The sequence below is a fragment of the Tympanuchus pallidicinctus genome, unplaced genomic scaffold, assembly GCF_026119805.1.
Source record: "Tympanuchus pallidicinctus isolate F22 unplaced genomic scaffold, pur_lepc_1.0 scaffold2, whole genome shotgun sequence".
In the NCBI taxonomy this organism is placed as follows: domain Eukaryota; kingdom Metazoa; phylum Chordata; class Aves; order Galliformes; family Phasianidae; genus Tympanuchus; species Tympanuchus pallidicinctus.
This window is the reverse complement of record NW_026294721.1, coordinates 44,275,787-44,289,083: the sequence shown is the minus strand read 5'-3', so window position 1 is coordinate 44,289,083 and position 13,297 is coordinate 44,275,787. Positions and strand designations below refer to the sequence as shown.

The following is a 13,297-nucleotide window of genomic DNA, read 5'->3' as shown; positions in this document are numbered from 1 at the left end:
ATGCGAGCCCAGACACGTCACTACAGAAAGTCTTGTCCCAGCCAACTGCAACAGAAATCAGAACCGCATTCAACTTGGAATGCCATTATCCCGAGCACATGACTCACATTAGATACACTGGTTTTCAAATACATGTTATTGCAAAATTATGACTGGTTGTACAGAGAAGGAAAAGGACTGAGACAATGTCAGAGTTAAAGGAGTAGTTTTGTGAAAAGGTGCTAGTCTGCTCTGTGGGTTGTAGAAGTAAGCGTCTTTGTTAGCAGAGTTACATTATAGTATCACTAACAGTCCTTTGAGGAGGGCCGGGATGTGCTTCCCTCACAAGGGTTTAGCAAATAGGTTGACTCATGTTCACCCTTCTTTTTCCTCTTTCCATCTAATCAAGCTTCAATGACCTTACGCAAGGCAGAACAGCACAGGTGCAGGTGGGAAGACTATGGAGACCCAGTCTGAATTCCTAGTGAGGATCCATCCGGACAAACAGCCACGGGAAGAAATCTGTTCCTCTGGGGGAGCAGTCTCAACCCTTGTTTTTAATACACAGTTGCCACACTCTGAACAGAAAAGCTGTACTGAGCATACCAACCACGTCACCACTCTGACCGCTCAGAGAACCTAATGGTCATCTGATAGGCAAGGTCTGGCACCATCTGGGTGACAGGCAGGAGCAGAACTGTGTAGAACTGCCAGTCCCACACATTTCCAGGGCCAGAAGGGGGAAGGGCAGCAAGAATTCGGTGCCTTCCACCATTTTTTTTCTGGACCTTGATCACACCATCCAGGACGAGGCGTGCGTGCACACTACACACACTCTCATACACTGGCTGTAAGTATGACAAACACAGTCTGCTTTGGTTTTTGTTTGTTCTTAAATGTTTTGTTAGACTGAGATAATCCCAAACCTGTTCCCAGACAGTGCTAGCTGCTGCAGATATGACAGCAGATAACACCTGCCACTCTGCAGGGCAGTGATGGGATTACAAGGTCTGTTTTATACCTGATGCCAGAACACTTGAATTTTAGACTGTGACATAAATTTTCTTTCATGAAAACCCAACTTCCATAGGTTTGGTATAATTTATGATTGAAGTTTTTCCTTAAGTTAAAGCAGTTCATTATCCCACCCTTCAGCTTCACAGCCGTGATCTGTGATCACTGTTCAAGCTGAACTCGGTCCACACCGGACATACCAACCACATGACAAACTCATCGCACCACCACTGCATTTAAATCACCCTACAGCACAGTGATGGTAAAACATGTGTCAGCTGAGCCTCCGTTTGCTTCCACACGCATACTGTGATCATTACTGTGCATTTCCCCTACTTCACCTACAGAATAATTGAGTAAATACAATCCAGCTGAAAGAAGTGTGCATTTCACTGGATTCACAGAGATGAGTGGTGCGGTTGATACGGTGGAAGGAAGGGATGCCATTCAGAGAGACCTCAACAGGCTTGAGGGCTGGGCTCGGGTGAACCTAATGAGGTTCAACATGGCAAAATGCAAGGTTTTGCATTTGGGCCGGAAGAACCCCAGGCACCCGTACAGGCTGGGAGGAGTGGTCCTTGAGAGCAGCTCGGCAGAGAAGGACCTCGGGGTCCTGATGGACGAGAGACTGAACACGAGCCAGCAGTGCGCTCTGGCAGCTCGAAAGGCAAATGGGATCCTGGGCTCCATCAGGAGAGGGGTGGTCAGCAGGGAGAGGGAGGAGATTGTCCCTCTCTACTCGGCTCTTGTGAGGCCCCATCTGGAGTACTATGTCCAGGTGTGGAGCCCTCAGTACAAGAAAGACATTGAGATTTTGGAAAGGGTCCAGGGGAGGGCGACTAAGATGATCAGGGGGCTGGAGCACCTCCCCTATGAGGACAGGCTGAGGGAGTTGGGCTTGTTCAGCTTGGAGAAGAGAAGGCTGCGGGGTGACCTCATTGCAGCCTATCAATACCTGAAGGGAACCTACACCCAGGAAGGGAGCAAACTCTTCAAAAGGGCTGACAACAGCAGGACTAGGGGAAATGGATCCAAGTTGAGGGAGGGAAGATTTAGTTTGGATGTTAGGGGGAAGTTCTTTACAAGGAGAGTGGTTAGGCCCTGGAACGGGCTGCCCAGGGAGGCTGTGGATGCCCCGTCCTTGGACGTGTTCAAGGCCAGGTTGGACGGCGTCCTGGGCAACCTGATCTGAATGTGTATATTTGGTGGCCCTGCTAGGCAGGGGGGTTGGAACTACATGATCCTTGAGGTCCCTTCCAACCCGGGTGATTCTGTGATTCTGTGAGTTTGTAGGGAAGGTTCCTATTCTGTGCTAAACCCCATCTCCCACTTCATCACTTCTCCAGCAGCTTCCCAATTCCAGTCTGTCACGTGCATGTACTGTCTGCAGACATCTTTCCTCATTCACAAATGCAGCTTCAAACTATGGGAGTCTTTAAAATCTGGAACATGTGGAGTACCCCCAGACATCCACCCCTTGTTCCCAATCCAAACACAGCAGCCATGACATGGAAGCTTTATAAATGGGGTCCGGATGAGTCTGCACAGGAATTAACACTTGGTGAGATAAACACACCTGTGAGGCAAAGGCTGATCTCTGGAGGCACAGAACACTACTGTCTGCTCTTGTTGACTCCATAGAGAAAGCAGCAGTAAGCCAAGAATAAAATCTTCCTTTCAGTAGGAAAAATCAAATGTAAAAAGAGAGAGGGATAAAACCAAACTGAGGCTCTGGAACTCACATGGCTCCAACTGCAAAACCTTTTAACAAAGTCTTGGGAATATTCCCAAACCACCCCCACATCCCCACCCCTGTAGTCACATTCCAAAGCTTCATCAAGATCCAGTTTCTGTTATCCTCCCCTATTCCTCCTCTCGTCTGCTATTTGCTGCACAGCCAGCCCTGCAGCATTGCCCTCAAACCAGGCCATGTGCCCCTGCACCAGGACATGGCAATCCTTGCTCCCCGTTCCCTCATGTAAAAGACGGAACGTATTTTCTCTCTAAGCAGAGATGTCACCAAGGGTGCCAAGGAAAAACTGCCAGGGTTTAAGAGAACAACAGAATCAGCTCATTTGGTACCAATAATTGCTCGGTTTTAATTAAGCTCCCCACAACTCTGTTACAAAAATAGGAATGAACAATCACAGATGAGACACAGCACTTATTCTTCCATTTCTTGACATGATTAAAGCACATTTTGCAATCTGCTCTGAGTGTTCAGAATTGGCTGCTGTATCCCTGAACTGGAGAGCAGTCCCCTGCTCTTCCCCTCCCACCTTCTGGCACCCGAGAAAAGTCCCAAACTTTCCTTAGCATACAGCACATAAACACAGTGCAGAAGAAGAACACAAAGACAGCAGTTCGTCAGCACCCGAGGCATCCCGGCTGCAGATTACAGTGCAGTTTGGATGTTCAGTAGCTCACTACAAACAATCCTACTACAGCACAGCTGTAATTAAAGCTCTGTCATTCTTTCCACTATAAACACTACTTTTCATGAGTTTATAATTTAGGTTGTAAAATCTGCTCTGAGTGCAAGCTTGGTGTACTGGAGCCTGAGCATGAGAACATTCTTTTTTTCCAAGACAGCCAGCTCCTCAAGGCCTTGTGAATAACGGAACAGTTTGCCAGCTCAACCCAAAATAAGTTAAGGGAGAAATAAGCCACGTGTCACTTAAATTCCTATGTAGATTGAAGAGGGAACTTATATCTGGCATACCAAGTCGAATGCCATTTTACAGTTCAGAAACTGAAAAAAACAAGTTACAGCTGCAGGCAGGCCTTACTCAAATCTAACATGCAACCTTGACCTGGGTTCAGCTGGACTGCAAATGGCCCCACCACATCACCAAAGAGGGAGATAACCTCTGCACTGCTGAGCCCAGCCCCAGGCTGGCTCCCATGGCTCCTAGCCCATCCCACAATTCCATGCTGGAGCAGAACCTTCACTGCTGACAACCAATCTGTTGGAACACCTTGTTCTGCTGCTCCTCCTTCCTTCTTTCCAAAGTTAACCATATGAAGTGGTGGTGGTGCTGTATGAACCTTCCAATCCAAGCCATTCTGTGATTCTATGATTCTAATTCCTATATAAAAAAACATTCCCTATTCATTGTCCTAAAACACCTCTTCTAAATGGCTCTAATTAAAATATCATATTCACACTCTGCTATTGGCTCCCAACTTATAAGTAGAGAAAAATGGAGAATCTAAAATAAAGCTCTAAAATAAAGCTCATGGAACTCTAACTACAACACAAGAGTGAAAAGCACCTTCTTCTTCTATCAAGAGCAGAAAAGAATACTGCAGTCCAGCTATCTGTTGAGAAAGTACCTAAGACTTTTTCCTAGCAAGCAATGATTATGAATTTCTTAGGATGGGCAGTGACTCACTGTAACTGCTTCCATCTGCCCTGTATAGATTTGTCGCTCAGCTCGTCTGACTACAGAGCCCCAGTTCCTGGTTTGCTCACCCATTCCCCAAATGAATTGCACAGTTTCACACATCTGACCCATCTCAGATGGCAAGACACAGGAGGCCTGTTACATTCTCTGCTATTTACCAATCTGTTTGACTGAGAATGAGAAAGCCTTACTCATCAAGGGGTTCGGCCTAGCTTTTGGTTTTGCTGTTGTGCAACACCAACCTGCACAAAACTGAACTCCTGACCAACAAAGCTGGTTATCTTTGCTAATGCAGGGAGTGGTCTCCTCTTGCACTCTATGAGGTGCCTATCTCTACTATCTCTAAACATTTGAGGTGACTCACACATTTGATATGGTCCCCTTCAATTCCACACTCTTGAACCAAAACCACAAACATCCCCCTTTGCAACATCAGACATCTCAGTAGATAATTACAGATGGTGAAGTTCTATTCTGAACAAACAATGGTTATCTCTACAGTACTATTTCCATCTACATTCATTCCTTCACTTGATAATGTAGCCCTCATTAAAAGATGTCAATATGAGGACACAAAAAATCTCCATGTGTCCTTTCTGCACAATTGTTACAGCAATCACAGCAGGTTTTTAAACTGCCTATGCCTTGTCAATACTGCTCCTTCTCTCTGAAGCACAAGGCTCATGTGCATGGGAGAGAAAGAATTAACTTCCCAAGCAACCTGCAATATAGGCTTCTCCTGGAATCACGACAGGAGTGATTTTGGCAACTTCAACTCTGATAAAAGGCTTTATCATTTCTTCTTAACAGAGATGTTTCTGAGGAGGTCCTTACATCTCAGAGCAGAACAATGAGACAGAAAAAACATCACATAGTCATTATTTCTGCCATAAGACAGCCAGGTGAGTTTTCAATTGTGTGGACTTTGTACAAATTAGAATAAATCACTCAACTAGCTCTGTACACACAGCTTTTCCAGCTTATACCTTAGATAAATAAGTTATATCTTCTGGCCATCAAGAACAGGTTCTGACTCGGCACTCAGTTCCAATTCAGCTGAACTATATTTATAACCCCTGAAAATCAAGTCACATATTCAAAACAAAAAAATACAGTTTCTCATCATATGGCTCCACATGAAGATGTTTTCAGAAGTTTCCACAGAAGCTTTTTTCCTCTCCCCATGTTCTTTAAATTAACCAGGGGAGCTTGCTGATAATTATTCTCACCGAGGTAAAGATCTTAACATAAACCCAAAAGAAATTACATACTTATGGGCTCAACTGGATCATCCAGAATTATACAGAGCAAAACCACAGATTTCCAGGTGACACACCTCTTTTTCTCTGGGTTATAAATCCATTCCTAATAACTGGAGAGGAATATTTTCTTTGAAGGGAAATCACTGTTGCCAATATTATTTTTTCCTAATTTCACTTGATACTAGCTGGCTTAAAGAGAGCAACTTTCTTTACTGAGAAAGTAATCTGCACAAGCACTTTCATTTTTATTGGCAGCAAATGTTCTAATACTGAAATTTTACTTAAAAATAGAAGGCCAAGGTAAAACCTCAGTAGTTCCAAGAATTGCTACAAGAGAATTCAAATTTATCATAAAGAGAAATCTCTGTTTAGTGACTGGAATAATTCAGAACATCTGAAAGGTTCACTAACCTTCTACATTCATGGCTTCCCTCAGGAGCTGCAACTTCTTCTGTCTCTCCCTTATCCTGTCAAAGGCACTCGATATTGCTGCAGAAGTTGATGTCTCAGGCACATGGCGTGTTTGGTCCAGTTTCTGAGGTCCAAAGATATCCAGTGCTATGCTCCCATCGGAGTATCTCGCTTCTTTGTTTCTGGTCATAGTAGAAGTTCGTACAGCAAAGGTCTCACACTGATGACTGTACTTGTGAGAGTCTGAAGAATCTCTCTCAGCTGCTTTGCTGGTCGTGCAAAGCAAGTCTGTGGAAGAAGCCCACACCTTCCGCTTGGGAGCTGCATCTGTGTGGAGGTGACTTTTGTTTTCAAACTCATTGGTTTTACATCTGTAAGGATAGAAAGAATCTTCCTGTCCCGAGTTGTAATCTGAGGAAATGCCCTGGAAAAATTCCTCCTCGCCTTGTGTTCCTCTCATGGCCAGAAATCCCATCGACTTGCTAAGCCCTTTGTTAAGCACTGTCTGTTGAGAGAAATGAGTCTTGTGTTCGTCACGTGCATCAACCACTGAAGCTTTTCCTGGAATAAGGAGACATTTCATATAAGTCATGTTATATTTAGTACACAGGAGTGCAACACACATTATGTTCTTGAAAGCACACACTAAGCATGCATTTGACATTGACTTCGTCATGTGAAACACTGAGATAGCTACTTAAAGACTGGCTCAGTCAAAGACAAAACTCCAAGTACCTCAACTCTGAGAAACATTCCATCTCATTTCTGAAGAGCTAGAGGAAAACTAGTGCCCCTCCTAATTCAGCAATAATGTTAAGAAGTACTACTAGCTATGCACTGGAATTTGATTTCTCATTAATTCTGTTGAAGTCTGGACGAGCACCAGAAGTATGGTGTGATGATTAATCTGAAATCAGCGACTCCTTTCACCCCTCACACCCAAACACCCAACCTACAATTTTTAATCACCTCCAAACAAGTCTAGGTTTGTTCCACGGATGTACAGATGCCTTGCAGTACTATCAGTAGTAAGGGAAGAATGACTGTGTAGTTTGGTATTACAAAAATCCCCGCTTTTCCTGTAACTTTTTTTGGTAATGACTGGTTTTGGTGATAACAGTCTCTCAGTACGCTGAATGCTCCAGAACAAAAAACTGACAAAGTGTCCAAGGTCAAGACGATTCTGTGAGCCTGCACACTTAAAGTTTTGTCATAATGAGCACTGCCTCCCCGTCCTTGGATGTGTTTAAGGCCAGGTTGGACGGGGTCCTGGGCAACCTGATCTGAATGTGTATGTTTGGTGGCCCTGCTAAGCAGGGGGGTTGGAACTACAGGATCCTTGAGGTCCCTTCCAACCTGGGTGATTCTGTGATTCTGTGATTCCTTCTCACTTACCACGAAATAGCTCTCAGATTAGAAGAAATTGCCTGAGGTGGAATGTTAGCAGAGAAATGTATATTCTCAGAAGAATACCATACCACCGTCACTGAAAGGTTTTGATACTTATGTTCATCTCAGATGCAACATTTTGTAAATGTACATGCCTAATTTTACAGAACTAATTACAAGCATCAGTAATGACATTTCTTAATATTCACAGATGAACTGAAAGCCTATTACTCTTGCTAAGGCTTTCTGATCTCAACATAAAATAATAATAACCGTTTAGAGTCAACTTACAGAAGAAAAAAAAAAAAAAAATCAGTATCAGAGACTGCTATCTCCTGTAGGGAAAACTAATATATTTTGATTCTTATGCATTATTAAAATTATAAAAAATCTGAAGTCTATTTTAGCACTCTACTCTGTTGCAGTAGTCTACTCATAGCACCCACTGATCAAATATATTGCATAAATTACTATGAAGTCTAATGTTTTCAACCTGCAGAACACTCACTGCCTGACTATGGAATCTAAGCTTTCTCATGGTTTTCTCATCAAGAAAAGCCATCAGGGCTCTGTTCTGTTCAGGACCACCTAAGTACTGTCTGCCCACTCAACTGGAGATGTACAGCCTTTCCTAGAACTAGCTCCTTTCCCAATGTGTTATTAATGCATACATCTTCTAAGAAAAATCTGCCTTGAAGCCCTCCTCAGAACAGCAAACAGCCTTGAGTTCAGAGTACATGAACATGCTGTGCCCTAGACCCATCCTCTGAGCTATCTCTCCTATGCTCAGCAGGAGGGAGAAATCAAGGGCCACATCTAACACAGTGGGCCTGTGCTGATCTTCCTATAATTTGTCATCCTTTTGCACTCAGTTCCACTGAATAGGGGATGACATTGGTAGCTGCACTCAAAAATGCTTTAAAAACTTGTGGTTTTGTACAATTGGACTCTGATACTCTACTTGAATGGGGGCTCTTTCCTTTCATTTTCTGTTTCAGCGATAGTAAGCTGAAGACAGGTGCTTAAAGAAAATCAAACCAAAATGCTCCTTGCCTTTTATCCACATGTAGACATCTGATAGTAAAACATTAGGGTTCTGATTGTCCAAAAGGTGCCTTGTAAATAATTACTGTTCCTACATATTCCAGAAGGAAAAAACAATAAAAGAATAAAAAAAAATGTTTGCCAATGAGAATGAATTTATCTTCCAAAACAGTGGGACACATCACTCCATATTTTACAAACACAGTCCTAACATTAAACTCAATGCAAAGTATTTATCTTTGTGGCAAGATAAATCTCATGACATGTCATTATCTATTTTGCCACTCTCTGACCAAGCGCATCCCACAAGGCTGGTGAATTACACGCCACATTCAAGGGCACAGTAAGGCCTTTCCACAAACAGCCTGTCACAGTGATGTTCCCACCATCTACCCAAGGCAGTGCGACAATACCCATTTCGCAAACACATACTTCATAGTCATGCACCTCTACATCAACAACAGACATTCCTAAAAGGGTTCTAACTCTGGGATTAGAGACGAGAACAAAAATTTAAAAAAGCAAAACGCTTCATGATTTCAGAGTCACACCAAAACAGCAAATCAAAAGGAACAACAAGATCAGATCTGCTACGCACAGGCGAGAAGCAGCAGTGGATGAGCAAAGCCAGCAGTGAACAAATATAACTGGGAAGGAGCACTCTCTACACTCCGCTGCAGTTCCATGGCAGTGCAGAACTCAGCCTCAGTGCAGCAGGAACCGTTCTTGCTCATGCAGTGGCTCAGAAAACGCAGACTTTCTTCTTCTTGCCTTACTCACCCAACAGGGAATCCCTCATGAGGAAAAGTGAAGGCCACATGTGCTATCTCAACAGCAGTGGCTGGGAAATCACTCACTGCTGCAGCTTCCTCACTGATTCAGCTAATTGTGCAATGAGAAAGGGCATGAGGTGTCCCATCAGGAAACACTGGAGGAGAAACTTTACTTCCGCACTGCCCTTCCACTCCACAGCCTGGTGATGCCTACAGGTCATTCTTCACCTTGCTTCCACACTGACCTACGTTCCCAATGTGTGGTTTTAAGCACATCACCAAAAGAAATCATGGCATGCCTTAGTATTTGCCTTTGAGACTGTAAAATTTTTGTGGACGTCTTTCTTCTTTCCTTCCCCTTCTCATTCCCACTTTTGCTCTTCACCAGTCTTGGCACTTCTTCCCAACTGTGCAAGACCCATCCTTCTCAATATAATCTGATTTCACTCAGCTCCCTTCAGACAGCTTCACAGTGTCACCATGAGCTGTTTGAGAAACATGTTTAGAAAGAGAAGAAGAAAAGCCCGTGGGACAAAGGGTACAAAGCCCAAAGTTGGGCATCCTCAGAAGGATACAAACAAAACAGCAATAGGTATTTTCATGTCCACACTTTGCAGCGGCCAAGAACCCGTGCTGCCCACTGCCCCTGAACTGTGGTCAATACAACAATCAGAATACAAAGCTTCTCAGTGAAGAAGAAATTCAAACTGCAGGAACCAGAAAACAAAGTGAATTATCAAATCTGAAGCAACCAGCAATCATGCCAAGCTAATTCTTCCTTTTACAATAATCCTATTCCCACTCCTCCTAAACTGTACAAGCAGTACTACCACTACTGTCACAAAACCAACCACTGTAGAACTTCTGCTGTTTCTCCTGGACTTGCACAACACAGTACCTCAGTGTTACCTGTATCAAAAGGTCTTCAACAACTGCAGTACATCTCTTTCTGCTCTTAGCCCCCACCTCTACCTTTCCACTGATGGTACACTTCCAGAATCACTAGTGCTTCCTTAATGCCACAGTCTTCAAAGCACCTACATAATATATCTCTAACGTCTATTCTCAGTTGCATAGCATACACAAGTCCAAAATCATTAAGCCAGTATACAACTTACCCACTGCATTTAAATTTCAGCTTTTATGATGAAACGTGTGGCAAAAAGGAGGACTGCCAGTGAAAAATTGTATACTAAGCATCAAAAAGAACCTATCTACACAATTGAACATTTTCATCTTTAAATTCTAATGCCTGGCAACATTTCCATTATAAACTTCCTTTGAGAAATGGCTTCTGTTTCTAAGGGAAGCTCTTGTGACCTCTCTGAAGTCTCTTGGCTCTGGAAAAGACATTAAGCACCTCACCTGACACCACACAGGAGTTACTTTGTGCTCCAGCTCCCAGCAGTGTAACAGGACAGAGAACTACTGCTCTGCATCGCAGAAAAGGGGACAGGTCAATCCAATAGCAGTTAAGATTCTACAGCATTGAAGTCCTAACAAGAAGCAGGCTTTCCCCTTCCCCAGTAACTTCTCTGTTAAAACCAACTCTCAGAATACTACCTGAGTTCTCCATTTCTCATATCGCCTGTGGGTGTTTATCTTCTACTTGATTTTACATTAGTGCAATTATTTATAATTACTGTAAATAATTCAAATGCAATTATATTAATTGTATGATTCCAAAGTATAATATATAGTGAGAGAATACATACCATAAGAATAGCAATTAATCACCAAGAATTCACAAAAAAACCACCAACCTTCTGGTGCTAACATCAAAATTTAAATTTCCACCCTGGTACAAAAGACAGAAGTTACATTTTCTACATGACTACGGACCTGCTACCTTTATTGTCTTCAGCTTCAAACACAAACATACTTTTTCCTGACAGTAGTGCTATTTACAAATCTTCACTCTAACTGCCTGTAACCTTGGCAATTTTCACCTGAGCTGTAGAGCTGCATCTGTTCCTAACCCAATTCAGCTTGTCTGCAATCACCTGTGTGCTTGCTTGATCACACACACAATCAATGAAATGTGATGCAAGTGCAAATGGCATAATGCAAACACAGAGTGTATTTATTTATATAAAATAAATTAAGTGCACATTTGTTGAAATCCATTCTGATCACCCTTTTTTGTTTGCAAAAACCAGAAAGCCTTTTTAGCTGCCTTTTAGCAGAGGTTGTGGGTATGTGCAGTACATCATACACACACTGGAAGGCAGGGAAGAAAGAGAGAGGCTGCCTACACATACATGAAAGAGTGGACTATTGTTACAAGACCATGAGGTCTGAAAAGAGGAAGTGGTTCTATGTAAGTTTACAAAACACCTCCCACACTGTTAATGTGCAGGAAAGAGAAAAAGAGAAAAGTCCTTATCCCCAGACAATGTGATCAGTCTTTCAGATATGAGTGGGCAACTGGTGGAGGGGTTGGGTTTGCAGTCCTTGTGGGGCCAGTTAAGGGCCAAAACAACACAACAGAGTCAGATGAGGCTGTGGGCTGGCTGCTAAAATTGCACATCCTCCTTTAACTTTTTGTAATTGTTGAGAAAATGGCTTCTCTGTGAAGGAAGAAATGAAATGGGTGTGGGGGTTGATTTCTTTTTCAATGAGGCCAAAGGGCAATCCTGCTTTTCCCTTTCTGCATTCCCCAGGGGAAGCTCAGTTCTACAGCCAACTTTCTGCAGCACTGATGCAGTATTTTACATTTCCAGTTTGGTTTACTTTCCTGATCTTTGTGTCCTTTTCTCCCTTTGTTCCTATGTTTGCCCCCCAACGACATTTTCAGCACTGCCTGGCCAGCAGCTCATTAATGCAGCAGCCATTACACTTCAGTTGATTTTCACCACCATCAATCACAACACTGCTAAGCGCACGCATGTACTGGACAAAGATAGGATTGGTTTATTGATGGTGAAATAATGAAGAAATAAAATAAAAATCAAGCCTTCATCAAGTGTCTGTTTTGTTTTACTGATGTCTTGCAATCATTCTTCCACTCAGTTCTGTTTTTGTAACAGCAAGGAGATGGGAAAGGTGTGTGCATGATAGTACTGCCAGAGGAAAGATTTTCATATTAATGGAAGCAGCATTTTTTTCTGATAAGTGAAAGTTGTATGCTTGGATTTAACAAGAAAATGACAAAGATATCTCAGTTCACATGTGGAGGTCATCACTATAAACCACATCCATCACTATAGACCACATTTTTACCAAGATGGGGAACTAAAACTTAATCTGTACTCAATTTCCCTGGATCAGAATCAGAAGGGGACATTTCCTCTCTTCAAGGAGTTTTTGCCAGGCAGCTATAAAGCAATAAATACATTGCTAACCAAACATGGGTACCCGTTGTTAAAATTAAAAGCAGCCTCATTAGGCCTCAAGATCTTTGATTTACAGTGCCAATCATTTCTGTGGCACTTCACATAGAGCAGAGTCCATTTAAACAAGCAGTAGTCAGCGCCTAAAATTTCATTCCATATTTCCAGTTTCCTCTAACGCAGAAATAAGGTGAGCATTCTCAACCTTTTAAACTCATCTCTATCCCTTACTCAGGTGGCACAGTCCTTGGTACAGGTGAAAGTTGGAATTTTGCAGGCTTGTCCTGTAGCCCTACAGCACATAAGGTTAACTTGCAACAGACTCTGCATTGAGTCAAGTCCACACAAAAGTTTGCTGTTGTGGGAAAGCAAAGACAAAAAAACACTTTAGCTAGATTTCTTGAAAAGATGAAGTATCTTTACTAAGGCCTGTCCTTGGTGTTGACAAATCCTGAACAGAAGCTAGGACCCCATAAGTAAACACACAGAAGATACAGTGATGCTGTCCTAGTGTACCACTAGAGATTTCAGCTCTTCCAGAGATAGAAAGCTGGCTCTCAGGCCCCTGTAAAAGTTAATGGAGATGTCAACCGGATTTTAAATGTACCACATATCCTTTTGAAGGAGGAATGATACAGTTTTTAGCAAAAAGAGAATGGTTGCAAATTATTTCTTGCTTTATATTT

The 13,297-nt window shown here is 42.7% G+C and overlaps 1 protein-coding gene across 9 annotated transcripts in view; it reads right to left on the bottom strand.

Moving 5' to 3' along the window:
• The window catches only part of PTPN13 (protein tyrosine phosphatase non-receptor type 13), a 105,855-nt gene that overhangs the window by 48,287 nt on the left and 44,271 nt on the right, over positions 1-13,297 (bottom strand). For 8 of the 9 annotated variants that reach the window (XM_052681709.1, XM_052681708.1, XM_052681707.1 and 5 more), the window contains exon 7: positions 6,074-6,634. In XM_052681709.1, the coding sequence (XP_052537669.1) occupies positions 6,074-6,634 (561 nt within the window). Of the gene's footprint in view, positions 1-6,073; positions 6,635-11,042; positions 11,140-13,297 lie in introns of those variants that run through there. The other variant, XM_052681715.1, reaches the window with a different exon arrangement.